The sequence below is a fragment of the Aphis gossypii genome, chromosome X (assembly GCF_020184175.1).
Source record: "Aphis gossypii isolate Hap1 chromosome X, ASM2018417v2, whole genome shotgun sequence".
NCBI lineage: Eukaryota > Metazoa > Arthropoda > Insecta > Hemiptera > Aphididae > Aphis > Aphis gossypii.
In genome coordinates, this window is record NC_065533.1 from 2,518,552 (window position 1) to 2,538,670 (window position 20,119).

Below are 20,119 nucleotides of genomic sequence, written 5' to 3' on the forward strand. Positions count from 1 at the left end.
AAAATAATATAATTAACTAAGTATTTATTTAACTTTTGATTTTAACATGATATTTATATACATGATGAACTGCGATGTCTTATCATTTATACTATATTGTGATATATCACAATATACTCCTTGATTATAAATGCTAATATACTAATATACTCGTATAATATAAATACAGTGAAACTTCCTTATAATGAAGTTCAATATGCTACAAAAAAAAAACGTAATATGAAGGAATTCGTTAAATAGAGTTACGTATTCATTAACAAAGAAGGTTATAGTCCTTAAAAATATTTCGTTAAACAGAACATTTCGTGAAATTGAAGTTCGTCATATGGAAGTTTCATTGTTGTGGTGTATCATAAATATTTAATAACTTTCTGATAATTTATTTGAATACATTAAATATATGTGTTGTGCATAATATTTATAATATTATTTTTTAAAAATTTTTTATAAAAAATTAATACAATTTGTTTAGTTATTAGTTTGTAAAATAGAAATTTAATACAAAACAATTTATGGACAAATTATCCATTTTAATGATATTTTATATCTGAATTTTAATAACTGACTTAAAAATGAGATCAACAATTGCAAATACAGTTTCATTAACTATAAATTGTTTGTACAACCCTTACGATTTAAATATAATCTTTAAATTAATTATGGTATATGCCAGTGGTTGGTGACCTTTTGAAACTTATGGGTCGCATTCAAAAATTTAAAAAGTTTCGTGGTCCATTTTGGATGCAAATAAAAACAATTTAGTCTTATTTTAAAAATGTTTAATTATTATGTAAAAATGTTACAATTTAATAGTTATAGATTAAAGAATAATGAAATTATTACTTTTTAAGCACTTGATGAATACATTTAAGTGCTTTTTATAGTTGGATATTGTTCATTATTTTTTTGAATCCCTCATAAAAATTGTTTATGTACGCTTTAAGCAAATGGTCGAAATTTTAAATTTTTATCATACAAAAAAATGCGTATTTGCTTAAATATGTAGATCTAAACATTCACTAATGTTTTGTTGCTATGTTTCTAATTTTTGAAAATTATGGAGTAAGTTCAACACATAAACTAAAAAGCAAAAGCGATTGTTTAAATGCGTTTTTAAGAAAATCTTGGGACTGAAAAACTATTATTTCCATTTGAAGCTTATATCGTCAAATTAAATATTAAATGGATTGGCGAGTAATTGAAAATATTGTGAACATCGTTTAAAATCTTTAAAGTGATTATTAAATTCGTATTTAAGTCTCAAAATAGACTCAACAAAATTAACTGATGAAAATGAAAATTTTGAAAATTCAAATAGAAAAATAGGAAAACGTGTCAATTATTTTTTTTCAAGATGAGATCGTAAAAGTTTCAACTTTACTTTAGTAGACTTAATATGAGACCACATATTAGAAATAAATTGATTTTTAACTTGTTGTTTTATATTAAGTTCATTTACATATTTCAATATATCAACAAATAACGCTATATCAGAATTTCAAACTTCATATTTAACTATTTATAAGTATGAAAGCGTCTTCTCCATTTTTTTTTCTAAAAATTCGTTTACCTCTTGACGTAACATAAGACAGACGTAATAAATAAAATTCGATTCAATCATTAAATTATCATTTATAGATTCATAGATATAAAGTGTGTGGATAAAAATAATATAAAATATTTAATTTAATAAATTGTCATTTTGGAGTGGGCCAATATATATATATATTATATAACCTATATATTATAGTATATTATAATATATTATATAATATATAGTCTTGCGGACGGCTGGTTGCTGACTACTGGGGTATGTATAATAGGTGACCTAGTTTATACTATGTGTTAGTGTCTAAAATTAAGTATTCGAGTATACATAATAAATTATATTAAATATAATCTTTTCAATATTTTATAATTTATTTATACCATATGAAACAATAATATATGTATAAGAAATAATTGTTAAATGTAATTAATACATGTTTTATTGAAAATGTTATACCTAAATCATTTAAATCATCATTTTTCGTATTGCCTATATCCCATGTAACTCATATAACTAGCAACGACTGACGTTTTTTTCCAGGCTTATAATAAATGTAATTATAATAATATGCATAATATATTTTTCGTAAGCTCATAATATATAATACTTATGTAGAGTTTATATAGCGTATCAGTAAAAATGATAATTTCACATTAAAATTGTATTTATATATTTTGAATATTTTTGGTACACCGAGTATTTTGTTGTGATTTTAAAATGGTTGTCATTTTTTTGCAGTATTTTGCAATACTACGTGGATATTATTTTTTTTGTGTTATTTGTCCACAAAATTATACTGTACACATATACTTATACCATATACTATATTTTATTAGTTAAAAAATCACATACTATTATTATTATTGTGTATACATAATTTAGTTCTTGAATTATTAACAGAATTTTCATTCACAACTATATATTATAAAGGTGGCACTGGGCAAGTTTTTATAGCTATTTGTGGCTCACATAGTGGTTGTGCAACATCCTAATTTTTTGAAAATAATTAACCATTCTGTTATAAATTCATCCTATTCAATATATTGTTGTGTGTATGTGTATATATACGTGTAAATATTTTTTTTTAATTTTAACCCTAGGTATAGTCATATAGATACTATTAAATCTGATTTTAATTAAACATATTGTTTTTTAAATCAACTAAATAAACCTTAGGTATTTTTACGTTCCGTATAACTAAGGCACTAAATATATGGGTATGCTAAGCCGCCATTTTGCGACTCGTTTATCAATGATAAAATATACGTGGCAACTTCGTAGTTTCATAATATTATATGTGATAAATGAGTCGTAAAATGGTGGCTTAGCATACCTATTATCTATAGTGCCCTAGTATAATTACTTAAGTTAAATATTATATTGAGTTACTAGTTAAGAACTTAAAGTTATTTTTAATGCCAAAATCTGTAAAATATTCTATTGTAATATATAATATTGCTAACATTCATTTTCATGTATATTTATACATAATAATTGTATATTATCGCCTTAAATGTCTTCTACAATCAACTTGTTTATTCAATAAATTATTGACTATATTCGTGATTTTAATGTGTACTTTGCAGGGGACAGCTACTGATTTAGTGGTTCAAGTAGTGCTCATAGCAGAATCTATGCGACTGCAAGCGATGATGGCTACTTATGGCATCCAAACGCAAACGCCTCACGAAGTTGAACCCGTCCAGATTTGGTCGTCCACTGAGCTAATGAAAGTATGACTGAATCATACATTTTATAAATGTTATACATATATATTTTTGTTTTAATGAATTAGACATAATTGTATATTACACTGAGTAGGTATACACGAATTTGGGTGTAAACGACAAATTGAAACTGACCGGAAGACCATTACGTCCTATTGGTGCGCTTGGGACAAGTAAAGTAATGTTCGGTCTGTCAATGTTTTATGGCAATTTCTTCATTGATTTATGTGTTTAGATGTACAGAGTTTGCGGAATGACTGTTTTGTGTTATCCGCTTATATTTGAAGTATCCGAGTTTTATCTCTATCGAGACATGTCACTGTTGATTGATGACATTAAAACTGAATTGAAGTTCGTCAGTAGATTTTGGCGACTATCCGGTAGACCTACAATTTGCCTGTTAATACGTGAAGAGCACATGAGGTAAATATGCAGTGTTCATTATTAACACGTCAATTTAATAAACTGCTAGAATATAATGAAGATTATACCTAAATTTATCAGTGAATTCAATGGTAATAAAATTCATAAAAAAGGCTTTATTTACATGTATATTCCCGAATGAATATAAAATATAATTTTTATTTTTTTTAAAAATGAATAAGAAAATTTTCTTTACGGGGAATTTGTTTTATTTAAGGACTTCAAAAGTCCGTACTGAATTAAAGATAAATGTGCCTTTAGGAAATGATCTAAAAGTTAAGTTCAAAAAAATAATAACTTACTGAATAATTATCAATTAGTCAATTAAGCTAAGCGATATGCTCTGATAATGAAACAGACAGATTAGGGAAAACTTAATTTAAACTGGACGGTCTGTGCATCTTTAACCATTTTAACATCAGTTAACAGTTGAACATTACATACTATAAAAAGCTATACAATATACTAAAAGTGTTATATTTTTTAATGTTATAATGAATTTAGTATATAAAGGTCTTTCAAGTTTTAACTTATTGAACACTTATTAATTTAATATATAATATAATAGAATAAATTGTAATATACCTTATCTGAAATTATTAACTTTATTGTTGTCAATTTTATAAGCTTTGGTTGAATAAAATAATATAAAACAATTATATAATAATTTATAAGATAAAAATATAAATAAATAAATATGAAATAATTGAATTTCATTGTAAGAGAATGTAAATAAAAAACTTTGTAGGTAGCTTTAGACTTTGGGGCACTTGGAAATTGCGCAATTTCCATCAATCTAGAACTCATAAAAGTTTAAATTCAACATCCTTACACTGTCGTTAGAATAATTTAAAAAATGATTTGTTTTAATTATTGTTATTTGCACAATATTCAGAGATCCTCAATTCGAAGAAATGTTGGATTTATTCGCAATGTTAAAAAAAGGCCACTGCGATGGCATCAAAGTGAGGATTGGAAGATTACAAAATTTATTATCTTCTTCGTGTATGGGTATGTCTATTTGTCTTAAACACATGTTTTATGTTTGATGATTATATTATATCGTTATATTAAAGAACATTTGGATTTTGTTAATAATATCGGTGCACATGATTTCGAATTTCAACCTTTCAAACAATTGGAGTACGATTATAGCGGCTACCAGAGTTTAACAGATGTACCCAAAGCTTTGGTTTATACAGAAGATATTATTAACATGCAGGTAAATTATTTCGTATTTAATTTGGTAATAATTTGTTTCTTATATAACGTTTTTAAGACTTACAAAAAATAACAAATTTAATTTTACCGTAGATATATTACTTGCTTTGCCTTGTATTTGGTTATAACCTTTAAATTGTATGTACTAATTATTTAACATGTCATTATATCAGTATAGGTATTGAACTTACATATTATGTTTTCTATTATATTCTGTTTGTTAGTGTATAGTTAAAATTAAAATACGAATGCTAAACATTTTTTTTAATATTACATAAGTGTCTACAAATAATTCAAGTCTCTCCATAGCTAGTTAATTAAAATATGTATAGTGTAATTAGAAATTATTGAATATTCAATATACAATTTCATAATTAACTATAATTGCTAATATAAAAACAGATTATATTATTTACATTTTTGAAATTCTAAAAGCTAACATACAGTTTAATTTTTATATTGTGAAATTGTAATTTCTTGATTTGTTATTATAGCCTATTTAAATAACTTATTTTACTTTGTTTTCGTAATATTTTTAAATAAATTTTTAATGCATGTATAATTAAGTTGAACTGAAATTATTATTTTATTATGTACCTATTGTCTATTATTAATCATAAACAAATGCGTACCTATATGAAAACTAAAATTACCAATTAATCAATGCAAATATTTCCAAAATATTTTCTTTCAGATATTTTATATTTGAACACGTCATATTATGCAATTATACACTGTACTTTAATTTTATGTCGTTGTAGAACTATCAGCACAAAAGTACTAACGAGATTATTCAGACGATAAATGGCGGAGTTGGATTATTCTCCCAAGCTCAGCTGTACGGATTGTTGTTGAAAAGAGAAGGTCTTGAAAAAGAAGTAAACGGATATACAAGTGAGGTTATTGTATTATACTGTTGTGCAGGGCTTGTAATTGAAACGGATTTTAGGACTACAGATATCAGTTATAAACATAGGAATCATAGGATGGATTAGTGTTTTTTTTAATTGATTCTTTTTATTTGGATTTCATTTGTTATCTTATACTTATTTTTAACTGCACACATAAGGTTATCACTTATTACCCATTGTTTTTAGTTATTATGTTCATGCTTAGATTTAAGATAAATGGATCTAGAATAAATTTAGAAAAAAAACACTTAAAAATATCAAGAGCTACGTAGGTTTTTTTCAATGTTCCATACTATATTAATGTTGAGGATAATTTTATTTTAATTGACCACCCCTCCTACGATAACTTTGACAGAATTTACGACCTAATAACGTTCAATATATTGTGTAAAATAGAATTAAAAATGTTCAAATGATTATAACTTTTGAATAAAAATGAAAGACAAAATTAAACAACTCAGACCCTCACAATGTTGTTATTTTTCATTTTATTTATGTGTTTTTGTTATTAAATGATTTTGTAGTGTTTTACTTTTTGAATCCACGTGTGTTTGTTTTTAGTATTGATCAATGTCAATGACACGTTTTCTTAAGAAATATCTAATAAACACAATATATATTATATGATATTAGGTTTTATGTCCAGTGTAGATGTACAGTATGGTTAAAATCGAATTGTTCACCATTAATCTCTTTTTTGATAATTCAGAATAAGTATGATATTTAAGTTTCAAAGGTTTTTTATTTATAATAAATCGTTTTTGTCTCTATTCCATGTGACGGATGTTATTTTTCTAGATTCAGTTATATAGTAAATTACCTAACATTGTTTTTGTGACAAATTAAAAATAAAAATATACGGGAAAATTGTCTTTAGTAAATATTATACAATTAAGATTTGAATATATTAAATATAGAATATTTATTTCTTGAAACCGTATAATTATTAATTATTAAAAAAATAATAAATGTTGTTACATAAAATGTAAGCTAAACAATAAGTCGATTTATTTTGTTCTTATTATGTTGTTAAAAACGAAAATGTTACCTTTAAGATTTTCTATAACATTCTAACCAAAGCTTAAAACGTTCTAAAATGATTGAGTCTTCAAATATTGATGTAACTTATAATTTGATACTTACATATAATTAATATTATTATGATGTTTATATAACATTTTTTGGTTATAGTGTTATTAATTATATAATAGGTATATACATTTAAATTCATCATCATTACATAATTTTGCTCTATTACTAAAAATTCATTCCTTAAAAATTTTTATTGATTTTTTTTTTCACGATTATTCAAAACTTTAAAACCTAACACTTTTTTTAATATATTATAATCACCAGTTTTTTGTTATGGTTTTAAAATATATATGTATATTTTTAATTTTTAACGAGATTTATTCTTATTTCTTGTACTCCTGGTCTACCGGTCGCATCATTTTTTACTGTCATAGATACATATGCTATGCTTGTGGCACACCGGGAAGAAGCTAATTACATGCAGTAAAAATGTACAAATAAGCAAATAAGTTTATATCATCATGATCTCAGTGAAATACAAAGGATATAAGTACTTATAATCCTAATCTATAGTTACAAATTATAATTCTATAATACTACTATTAACTTAAGTATTTTTAGTTTTACAGGCTTAGTAATTTTCGTTCTTTTTTCCAATTCTTATTTATTAGTATTTATAACACACCATTTAGATTAAGTATCATGACTTATCAATGTTCTTGATGAAAATGTTATTTCATAAATAAATTATAAATAATTAATAATAATATTTAGTGAGGACTTTAGAATCGTACTATTAAGTGCACACAGGTATTTTGTTATTATATATAGTTACCTACATAGCTGTATCGAAGCCATTCTTTTCTTGTCCATTTCCATGTAGTTTTGACGACATGCTCAACATTTCTGTTTTCAGTTAGACATCACCTAACGAATTTGTACCATAGCGCTGGCTGTTTGCACTATTGGATCGCCGTTCGATATTGCAGTAGTATGTTGCGTCATGCTGTCGACAGTATCAGTCCATTTATAACCACAGTTTTGGTCAACGGAAAACAAGTAGAGATCATAATTACTTATATATGTATATACACATTTATGTATATATTAAATGGCGATAAAAACAACCACAGCCGGTAAATGTTGATATATTAAAAAAGGGATATCCACTGTATGTAATAGCTCACCGTCGGGGTAGTGGATCAAAAGGAAACGGTGTTTGATAAGCCCATGACACCAGCAGCTATCCACTCAATAATGTATTCCACCATACAACCGTATAACGTTATACAAGCCGTACTGCAACAGGAAATAATTTTGTACTGTGGTCGTCTGATAGCCACCAATCCAGATATGTTCAAAGGAATATTGAAAATAAGAGTTGGGTAAGTTGTATCTAATTGGACAATTATAAAATATCAAGGAAGTTATTTAGTAAGACTAAAACAGAGTCGTAACTTGTATGAGGCTAGGGAGGAGAAGTTCAATCTTGACTCTAATAATTAGATGTCAACTAATCAGTGGAGTGATTTCCTCTTTACACGACCACGCAAAACGCAACGCATCTTTAATAAAATAAAATGTACACACAATTATAATACTTATTAATCGATTGAATATATGTTTCATAAATTATTTGCGTATTACGTTATACTTTCGTTGAAAAATTATATACCTACAAATAAAATACATTTTTCGATTAATACTAGGGAAACAATAATTTTCCATGAACAAGTTTCTTACCGCTGAAAATGACCAGTGTAGTACCAGTCTTCTTAATATATTTTATTTCGCATCAATCGGTTAAATTTCTTTGTTAACTGAAATTCTATTAATAAACGATATATTAGATTATAATTGATACTATTAACTATACATAACTACTAACTAGAATAATTGTTATTCGTTATTTTATCTTACATACTCTTACAACTTTGAAGTTTATTATTTATGTTTAAATATTTCAAAAAAATTTTGCTGTTGAAATGCTTGCAGGTTAAAAATTGTGTCATGTTGGTTATTTATTGAGGAAAAAATATAAATGGAAAAAAAATATTTGAGTCTTTTGATGTTTTTAATTAAGTGAAAAAAGTGATAGCTTCTTCGAAAGTTTTTCTAAAGAGGTCTCAGTATGTTCTTTTGTTTTTTTTAAAAATACTTTTGTTTTTTCATTATAGCGTTCGAGCTTAATATATAAGTAACTAGCAGTATTTACTTAATATTTATATAAAAACAGAAAAATGATTTGCCATAATATTTTGTAGAGAAAACAATTTTGTTAAATATTAAGTGTACCTACAGAATTTTTATTTTGAATTTTTCAAGTGAATGATGAATATTTAACATGCTATAATTGAATCTTCAGTTTTTAACTGCATTTTTTATTGATCATTGTAGTTCCTTATTTTGGTGTGTATAATTTACGAGTGTTTGCTAAAATTATTACCCGTCATCGTAGCTATTTATAACGAATATTTAATCTAAAAAATGTAATTTCGTACATCATATTATTATGTTTATTATTTATACGTTTCTGTGTGTAGATGGGTGATGGAAGCTATGACATTGCAATTAAATTCTGGCAAAGAAAAACAATTGTTGGTTGAAAACTTGAGTCCATATGCTATACGAAAATTATTACAAAAAATATTTACAGTCAAGGAATGGGGACAAAGAGAGCAGTAAGTACATAAACATACTTTAACAGTTGGGTCAGTTGGGTGCATTTTTTAATTATCGAGTGGTTTAACGTTGTTGATTTTTAAACTACTTAAGTAAATGTATTTAAATGCTTAAAATACTTCAGTAGAAAATATATCCGAGCATTAAAAGAATGATCTAAAGCTATTATAAAATAAATGAAATATTATATAAAATAACAAATTTAGTTTATACATATTTTTATTGTATAATTTATTATTGTTGTCCTTTTAGGCATAATAAAAACTTTTAGAGATATTTTTTCATTGTCTTTATGTATTATTAATTTGTAGTGTTTATTTAAGTTTTATTATACAGTTAAACCATTATGAACTTTGATACTTTTTTTTTGAATCGTATTGTAAAAGTTATTACAATTAGTTAAACAAATAAATTTAATGTTTGAGTATTTGATTTTAACTACATAGAAAAAATATTGAATTTAATAATCATTATTACTAATTAAATTTTATAGTTATTTTTTTTATTTTTCACTACTTCTATAGTTATTTAAATTCTTGAATACATTTATAATATGAATACTAATCAGTAAAATCAGTTTAAAGTATAAAAGTTAAGAACGTATATTTTGGAGTAAAATTATTGTGTCGGTAGGTACATTTAATGCAGATCTTTGTGATCTAACAAAAAAATGTACACACGGTTAGGGAACAAAAATATTAAGTCTATAAGAAATCAATACTTAACTATGCGAATTATTATACACTATAACTTTGATTATTCGAATTAATTTGGATCGCACCTATCGGATAAGTGAAATTTCGGATATTGGATACTTTTTAAAAATTTTATATGGAATATAATACATGACATATTTATTATCATTACGAATAAAATATTATGTCGTAAACGCAGATTATTTCTACGCACACGAATAAAAAAAAAAAACACACAATTTTTAATACATATGCTACGTACAATGTACATTACGTACTAAAAATAAATTGTGACATAAATGATAAAATCGGTATACAGACCAATAATAATAGAACATGTGATTATTAATTGACGTGTATTAAAGTTCGAATAATCGAGGTTCTATTGTATATACATTATAAACAATCTTTAGAGAATGTAAATGTTAATTAATTATTACGGAGATATCTTTTGTTGATTAACTAAAAACAAAAAAAAAAATGACTACCGACTAAAATTGTAATGTAAGTCATTAAGTTTTAAAAGTTATCAAAAGTACCTACTTTAAAAATGAATTCACAGTTTTTATTACATTTATTTTTTTTTAATTAAAAATATCAAAGAAAGCTGTTAAGCAAGAAGTACACAACGTGTTTTTTCAACACTAAAATTATTTTATTTTTTTTTCATTACTTTGAATTGTCTACTTTCATTTTAAACGTAATTCTAAAATCATTCCAAATTATTTCTTTTTCTGTACCTCTTCATTAATTAAATATTGGATGTGTTAATTTTGAATTCAATAATAAATTTACTAACAAAAACATTTTGAGTGGAGACTTTATTATTGTGTTTAGTCTCTATTTATAAGGGTATATTTTTGCAAGTTTTTTTTTCGTTAGATGGTTGATTAAACTCATTTTTGAAAAAAAAATATAGCATAATGTTCCATATTATTATATTTTATTGTATAGTATTGTTATATGTGAATACAACGGTTGAGTAATTAGGTTTATGGTATAAATATATATTTTAAAATTAGTCTAAATATTTTATTAATTTGACTGTGCATAGAAAATTAAATTTAACCAGTATTAATTTAATTAATTTAAATCGTTAGAAAAAAAAACGGTTATTTCTTTAATCTTAAAATGTTTATACAATAATATGTATTTTCAATATTTATAAATTTCTGTAAGAATAACGTATGAGAAAAATGTTATTACATTTTTAAGCTTTTTTAATTACAAGAGATAAAATACTAAAACTATTTTCATATTTTCAAATTCTGCAATTTAACAAAAAAACTTAAATGTTTTGAAATTGATTCCGAACATCGGATCAATGGATGTACTTATAGTGATAAATTTTACAATGATGTGTGTTTTTTGTCTGTTATCACTCATCGTCTTTAAGGACAGTAAAAATGTTTCGATTTTCTAATAGTAAATTAGATCTATTTGGTATTTTGATCTTTTTAAGTATTTTTTCCATAAATATCTATTAATAATTATTTTCTGGGTTATAATTCTTGTGGTTGAATAAAAATTCCACTTGTATTTGTATGAAATTACTAAAGATATATTCGCTCATTTTTTTAAAATGCATTTAATTATTAAATTTCCATAATTTTTTATAGCTAACGAGTAAAAATGTAATACAATATTTTTCATATGTACCTAGTTAATACCGGAACTAAAAATCTTAAAAATATACAATCATAATTATGTACTATATATTATATTTCAATATTTGTAGTTTTGATTTGGATAAAATTACATAATATATTAACGATGATGAATGTTATAATAATGTAATAATAATGTTCACCGTTTTTTAATTATTCTAAAACATTTTTTATATGGAATTAACACTATTATGAACATTATGAATTTTACTATATGTAATGGAATTTTGAAATGTGTTTAATCATTTTAAAATATTATTTATTTGTACTTCAGATCTATTTATTCAAACTGTTTTAGGGTATTTACAATAAGATATGATTAACTTAAAAGTTAATAACAATGATAAAGCAATTGTAATGTTTTTGGAAAAATTAAATCAACCTATCGTAATACTAAAAGTAAAATAAATTACTTTAATAGCTATATTAAAAAATATAACATGATTTCATTATTTATCACTTATAGTGATAGGTATAGACTATAGACTTTCAGACTTTTTTTGCTCAGAATCGAAAACTATAATATTATAATGTTAAATCATTGAATTAAAATTAAATACTCATTAATATAGCTCTATCGAAGCCTTAAAACCTTATGTACAGCATAACAGTACCCACTTGCCTATATTTTTTTTCAAAATAACTAAATACATTTCGTATCAATCACCGATCACAGAATCAACACACTGCAGAAACGAAAACTCGAGGGTTGCTTGTGTCGGGTGCCCAATCGATTCTACAACCAAGTATGGGACATATTAAGGCGTACGCCCAAAGGTATTCGATTTCGAAACCAAATAATGCCGCAGCAGCCTACTATTAACAACATGACACATTCTGAGCTTCAATTTGCACTATACGTCGAGAGCATGTTAAACCAACTAGAAAAGCCTGAGTATAGACAACTCATTGTCGAGGTAATAATTTTATCAATAATACATAATAATAATAATCTATTACCTATCTATAAAGTATAATATTTATATAAATAAACCGGAATTAAGTGTTATCAATTATTCCAATAAAATAATACATTGTTTTCTTTTATATACACCATGGGTTCTCAACCTTTTGAGCTTCGCGTTCCACCACCTCACTACTATAAGATTGATGTATGCATAATATTTATATGTAAATATATATTAGTACCTATATTGATATATAATATATACTTCAGAACTTACTTTAATGTTGGTTATTGGATTAATTATTTATACGAATATAACTTCAATGAAGTTTTTATCATATCGTTTCATTTTTCGTGTTTTTTCAACATTTTCACGCCCTCCTGAAATGTTGTCACACCTCCCCAGGGGGGCGCGCCCCTTTAGGTTGAGAACCCTTGATATACATAAATTAATATTTACAATTATTTTACCGGGTAAGTATTCATTAATTTGAATTGCCGTTCAATTTGTTATTATTTTGTATTTTTGGTAATTGTGTCGTAAGTGATCTACTATATTAGTATATTAGTACGTATGATGTACAATTTGTCGAGCTAACCTCTAACAAACCTAACCTAACCACTTTGAAGTTTGGATTCAAGTACTAAAATAACCACAGGCTCCTGCCACTATATTAAAATGTAATACAAAACCTATAATTTAGGTACCTAAGCACTTAAAAGAACTTTCAACATTATTTTCATTATTGTTTTGATGTTTATTATTTGCCAATTAGGTAATAATAGTTACACAATTGATGTGAATATGTGATAACTAAAAAGTAAACATGTAGTGACAACTACAACACATGACGAAAAAAAATATTAAATTAGACCCGAACACTCTGCGTAGATGTAAATACCGATGTATGTGAAACCAACAAACAGTAACAATTAATAATACCAATTAACAATAATGATCTAACCAGCTATTATTAAAAAGTGCTAACTCTTTATATTACGATATCGTCCAAAGGAGACATGTGGACAGCGGAAACCAATTGGTTATTTTCAATAATTATACGTAATTTATTTATAAATTTAACTGTTTTACCACTATTTCGCCTTTTAGACGATACTACTTTTTTGAACAAAATGTATAGTATCCGTAAATATAGGTAGGTATATAAATATGTATAACAATAATATAATAAAAACTAGTACCTAAAGCTTTCGGGCCCTTAAAACGTTTGTGCCTGAGTACTCTCTGAATCCTCTATTTACGCCAATGCACAAACTGAAGCTAATAGGTATATGATAGAATATTTCGTACATATCGAATATATATTTATAGTGTATTAAGAAACAAAAATGTTTTATACGTTTGAATGGAGCCTTTTTCTCCTTTGCTTAAAATATGATTGCAAGATGAATGGTTGAGAAATATGCAACCATTAAAAGATTTAACTTCAATGATTTTCTAAATTACACGAAAGAAACCTTTTGTGATTAATTAATATAGTAATAGTAATAATTATATTTATATTAAATTACAATACAGCGTTTTTAAAAATTATTTGTTCATATTTTTTTTGTGCTCTTTTCAGTGCTATAACTATGGGGGAAGATTAGGGTGTCGTACCCCCCCCCCCCCTACTATGATCTTTTTTTTTTTAAAAAAAGACTACTTAACTACGTGTACTGATTTAAGTATAAATATTATTATATATTTATTTATTTTTATTTATTCTTCAAGAAGATAATGGGCCTTACTGAACAAGTTCGTGTGGGGGCCCATGAGTTCACAATTTGAAATATAAATTCATTAAATAATTAATATAAAATTAATTAATTACAATTTGCTATTAACTTTCTCACATAAATAAAATATCTGTATAAAATAATACATATATTTTCTTTTTTTATATATAATATAATATTATAATGTAGTATTGTATAAAAAATCGTTTAGTTAAAAAATACAATATTTGGCTCAAAAAAAAAAAAAAATTATAATAATACGAAAACCCTAAACATTTGTTATGAATCTGTCTATATTTTGTTCTTGTAGTAACCAAGTGTACCAAAGTGTAACTTTTTTTTAAAAATCTTAAATATATAGTATTACAGTTTATATTTTAAAGAATAATACAAAAAAACCAGAATTCCCTATGCGTCAGCTGTACATAATTACTTCGTGGTAAACTTAGATGCATAGGTATCACTATTGCAGTGTAACACAATTAATATACTCGTACTTATTTAATGTGGTGTGCCTATTGATTGTGATAAAAAAAAAAAACTTAAATTACCGAATAGTCAAGTATTATTTTATCGCCAATCAACGAGTAGGTCGGGAAAATGTAAAAATATTTCATCCCCCAAACATGACCTAATTACGACACTGGTTTTTGGTAATAATAATATTGTATGTTTGCTTTTTCTATATTTAAGAAAGCTAATTTTAGTAATTTGTACTTATTTTTTTGGTTTGATTACGACACCAGCTATACCAGGATCATAAAAAATATGGTAGATCGCTTACGACTCCGTTACAGTGTTTATAAAAATCTATCATATTTCAAATTTATTTATTTACCTACTTAAAAAGTAAGTATATTTCTTCCATGAAAAGCATAAATATATACTCGTAATATCTAGTCAAAACTTACTTTTGAGCGACTTTGATTGTTTATTTGGTTGAATATAACTGTAGATTATATACTAAGGCTTACCTACATATAAATATTATTGGGCTTGTATAGTAACTGATAGTATTATATTAATTTGAGTTCCAAGTGCCTGCAATATTTTTATTTATGTATTAGTATAATAGTATAGACATTGTGAAGGAGTTTATGACGAGTGTTTAAACGGTATATCCTGTTCGCGCGTGTTAGGTACACGGTAAATCAAAATGTTTCTTTACCAAGTAGTGTGCTGATGACAGGTTTGGTCTGTTTTCCAAACAGTCATTAGCGGTAGCCGCCTTGACGTATTACCAGCGGGCCCGACTTTTATGTTTTCGTAGTTATTTGACTTCGTATTTTCTTCTATAGTTTTCTGTATTATTACTACTGTGAATGGTATGGATGAGTGAAGGAGTGATATGAAAGAGGTACACGAAAGGAAGTTGCAATTTCCAGGTAATTTGTATTAACGTGACAGTATAGTGTAGACTGTAGATATAAAATACAATTGGAAATAATAGTAAAAAAAGGAAAGAGATAGAAGGAAGAATACTTAATATTGTTATAAATAATCTACATTCGTGTATATTATGATGAAAAATCTATTTATTATTATAAACGACTACCTATATTCATTGTTGGATTTTTTACCTAAAAACCTAAAATGATATAAATAATTAATTAGAGTAATTAATTCATATTTAATTTTATATTCTAAGTGGAGCGATGAATGTATTGTTTTTAAAAAATATATGTGTGGTTTTTTTGTTTATGTATACCTATGTATATACCTTGAACGGTAAATAGACTTTAAAATTGCTTTGATTTTCAAAATTAAAGCTGATTTATATTATAAAATTTTATATAGTTTATAGTTTTGTACTTCAAAGAGATAAAACTGAAAAATCCGCAGGACTTTTTAAAATAATTAGGGAAAACTGTCATTTTTACGTCAAAACCATTATTTAACAAAATTGTTTTTGTTTGTTGATGTAATTTAAATAAAATTAAACAAATAACCATAGATACTTGAAATATTCACCAAATGTTTTTGTTAGAATTTACTACCTATGTATACTATAATTTTCAAAATATTTTGATTAACTTTGAGCTATTCATTGAGATTATTCTTTTTTTAGTTTTTAGATTCAGAGCAAAACGATCTATACAATGATGTGTTTAATTAGTGTATTATTTGCATATGTGCAATTTAATATGTACACAACGACAAGTAGTAGATTATAAAATGTTATAATTTTAAATTTTGACGGTGGTATTGAATAGCAAATTAGATCTAGTTTGTACTTTATAAACAGGTCAAATGAAAAATTCTCTGTACTTTTTTATAATCAGGAAGGGGGGATAAAGAAAACGGGAATAATTATTATGCTGATCTAATTTTTATATTTACGATCAAATTATCAAAATATTTTGACTCTTTTTGAGATATTTTTGATTGGTATGAAAAATTTTCTAATGTCTTGTTAGTTTATCAATTAAAAATGTTAAATATCTATTGTCGTAATATGTATTGTTTTATAAACTTTGAGGGTCAGAATTTTGATAAAATTCTTCAAAATTTTAAAAACTTACAAATTATTTTGTAGTAAAAAACTCACAAAAATATTGTTTTTTTACCTAAGGTTTAAAATTTTAATACAAGGTTCTTTGTAAATTTTTTAAACTTTTTTAAACAAAAAAATTCTACAGGAAATTCAAATTAATTTTATATGACTATTTAAATTCAAATATTTACGATAGTGGATATTCTTTCGTAAAATAATAATTTCTTCTTAAAAATTATTTGTTATTTTGTTGTATTTCCAAAAATAACAGTAAATACTTGAAATTTTCACTAAATGTATAAATTATCATTTTAATCATAGTATAATAAAAATTTAAAATTTTTGCCTCTTGAAATTTTAATATAAGATCATACATAAGTTTTTCTTGTAACTGTATACAAATATAAAAATGCTATACCTAGATACTATTTATTTATATTTTGGATGCATTTGAAGTTAGAATTTTAACGTCATTCGTCAAAATTGCAACTAATTTTTTACTATTTTCTAGTTAGAAATTCATAAATTTATTTTTCTATACCTAAGTCTTAAAAATTTAATTCGAAATTCCCCATAAGTAGTTCATACAGAAAACCATTAAATCTAAAAAAAATTTTAAAGAAAATTATTGTAAAGTTCCAAATTGATGAATCATTTATTTAAACGATATAAATATGTTAATAATTTTTTATAATTTAATGGAATTGTTTTTAAGAATCTAAACATTTTTTATTTATTAAATTATTACGAATTTTACAATATACAATGAGTTAAAACATTCTAGATTTATTTAAAGATATTATCTATTTATACTATGAATCTATTTTTACTGTTTTCTGGTGTTAAAAAAAATTTTATTTAGTTATAGAAATTGATATAATCAAAAAAATAATTTGATATTATTTTTCCATATAGCTTATATAATTGTAGAACTCTCTTTTGTTGGATAAATTACTTTCATAATCATATAAAAATTGTATCATCGAATATACTTCATGATATAGGTTGACTGATTGTCTCTATACCCAGGATAATTTTTTGCATACAATGATATATAATTGAATTCAAATTTAACATATTTATAACTGTGACCCACTCAACACATACTGTACAGTAGAGTGATGTTTGCTTGCCTGCCTTTTAAACACCTATGATTTTAGGAGATTGTTATTTTATTTATTTTTAATTGAAATTAAAACTAAAATAAATTAAAAGGCAAATGTTAAATGTATTATTATTATTTCATAAAGAGGTATTAATAGAATTAGGAATATTTAATTCTTCTGTTTTCTCTAACAGTGGTTAATATTAAATTATTATCGAATAATCGATATGTGATATTAAAAAATATAAGAAAATATAAATCAATGGCTCAATTATTTTTTCCCAGTTAGTTGGCTAGCATATCACATGTAGTATTAAAGAAATAAATTTGGATCGGTGCCCGATATTTTGATTTATTTATGCTTTGAAATTTTTAAACAGAGCAAGTTACTAAAACTTAAATATCAGAAACATGTAAACATGTTACTTTCGTTATTATACTTGATGAAAAAAGCTATATCGTGAAAAACAGCAATAAACTTAATAATGCAGATTTTACAAAATCTTTTTAATTGTGGGGCTCTGCTTATATCTTCTGTTTAAAACTGTCACATATTGCATTTATAATATAATATTATATGTTTTAGCTGTTGTGTATAGTTTCTACGATACTTATTCGGAACCCAGAACTCACACTAAAGGAGTTAAACCTGGATAACTTGGTCATTGAGGCTAACAAGATGTTTTGCAAGGTAAAGATATTTTTTTTATATTTAGATTATTACTCACAATAACAAACAAAATTGATCAGTGCTAAATCCATAGGAGATCACTGGGGGCATGTGCCTTTACTCCAAAAATCTATTGTTTATATTTGTTGCAATTATATCTTAATTTTTAATAGATAGGTCTACTAAATCCATAGATTATAGACTAATATTATAGGTAAAAAAAAACGTATTTAGTTTTTTAAAAATACGATGAATTTTAGTGGTTCAATAAATAAGGCTAACAGAAAACTTAGTTTATTAAATTAAGCGATTCTATGCTCCAAGACGAATATTTGACTATAACACTAATATAGTTTATTCGTGTTTTCTTGCCGCAGGACAATCAAATGACGTGCAACGACAATTTGGACGCTTTCATTTCATCTAAATACTCGATCACCGCTGGGTATTTCGCCAGAGCCGTGGTGAATAACATACTAACCGGTGGCCAGTTGGAAACGTCTGCCGTCGACATAGACGAAGACGATGATGGGAACGATGATAAATGTACAGTGTCGTGAGACACAATCACCTTTCTTGTGTTGGTCATTTCATAATCGCCAATAACCATCGAACCAACTAGTTGTTGAATGACGAGAGAAAAAAACTTGCTATTACTTTTTTCTCAAAAATTGGTATGATACTAAAAATGACAGGAATATTGCATATTGTATATTATTATAATTAATTATAGTTTGATGTTGAAAAATTGTGATCTCATCTCAGTTTTCGGTTTTCTTCTTACCTCTATTTCTTTTTTTGCAGTGTGTTATATCCTAAGATGTCCAACTCCCAACTCTTATCCATAATAAGCAGTTATTATTAGTTTGTTAAAAAATATTTCGAGTAGAATAGAACCACTCGCCACTCAGAAAATAAAAGTCATAGTTAAATTAATTGTTCACTGCTAAAAGAGAGAAGTTTGTTTGTGTTATATCGTTTTTTCGTATTCTTTTGTAAGAAGTTTTCTATATAGGAATAATTTTTAAATTATTTAGATAGTATTTCAATTAAAAATATTCATAAGACACCACTATAATTGCCTATAACGAGTCCCTTAGAAAGCGTGTGTAGCATCTATGATATGTTACAATAAGAAAATGGGCTAATTTTAAAAAAAATTAAAATTAATAAAATGAAAAAATAAATATAATATCAATAGATTTGAAACAAATTCATATATTCATATTAACTATCACTCTGAACTAAACAATGATTCATGATTGTATATTATATAACTTTAAAAATATTATATCA

The 20,119-nt window shown here is 25.1% G+C and overlaps 1 protein-coding gene across 3 annotated transcripts in view; it reads left to right on the plus strand.

The window, feature by feature from the left end:
* The window catches only part of LOC114132237 (probable phosphorylase b kinase regulatory subunit beta), a 40,905-nt gene extending 21,330 nt beyond the window's left edge, over window positions 1-19,575 (plus strand). For 2 of the 3 annotated variants that reach the window (XM_050205824.1, XM_050205825.1), the window contains 12 exons: window positions 3,136-3,282; window positions 3,371-3,454; window positions 3,512-3,699; window positions 4,595-4,710; window positions 4,776-4,921; window positions 5,682-5,814; window positions 7,780-7,922; window positions 8,046-8,248; window positions 9,407-9,544; window positions 12,584-12,824; window positions 18,740-18,844; window positions 19,201-19,575. In XM_050205824.1, the coding sequence (XP_050061781.1) occupies window positions 3,136-3,282; window positions 3,371-3,454; window positions 3,512-3,699; window positions 4,595-4,710; window positions 4,776-4,921; window positions 5,682-5,814; window positions 7,780-7,922; window positions 8,046-8,248; window positions 9,407-9,544; window positions 12,584-12,824; window positions 18,740-18,844; window positions 19,201-19,383 (1,827 nt within the window). In that variant the 3' untranslated portion in view covers window positions 19,384-19,575. The remainder of the gene's footprint in view (window positions 1-3,135; window positions 3,283-3,370; window positions 3,455-3,511; window positions 3,700-4,594; window positions 4,711-4,775; window positions 4,922-5,681; window positions 5,815-7,779; window positions 7,923-8,045; window positions 8,249-9,406; window positions 9,545-12,583; window positions 12,825-18,739; window positions 18,845-19,200) is intronic. The other variant, XR_007605647.1, reaches the window with a different exon arrangement.
* Window positions 19,576-20,119: the final 544 nt, after the last annotated feature.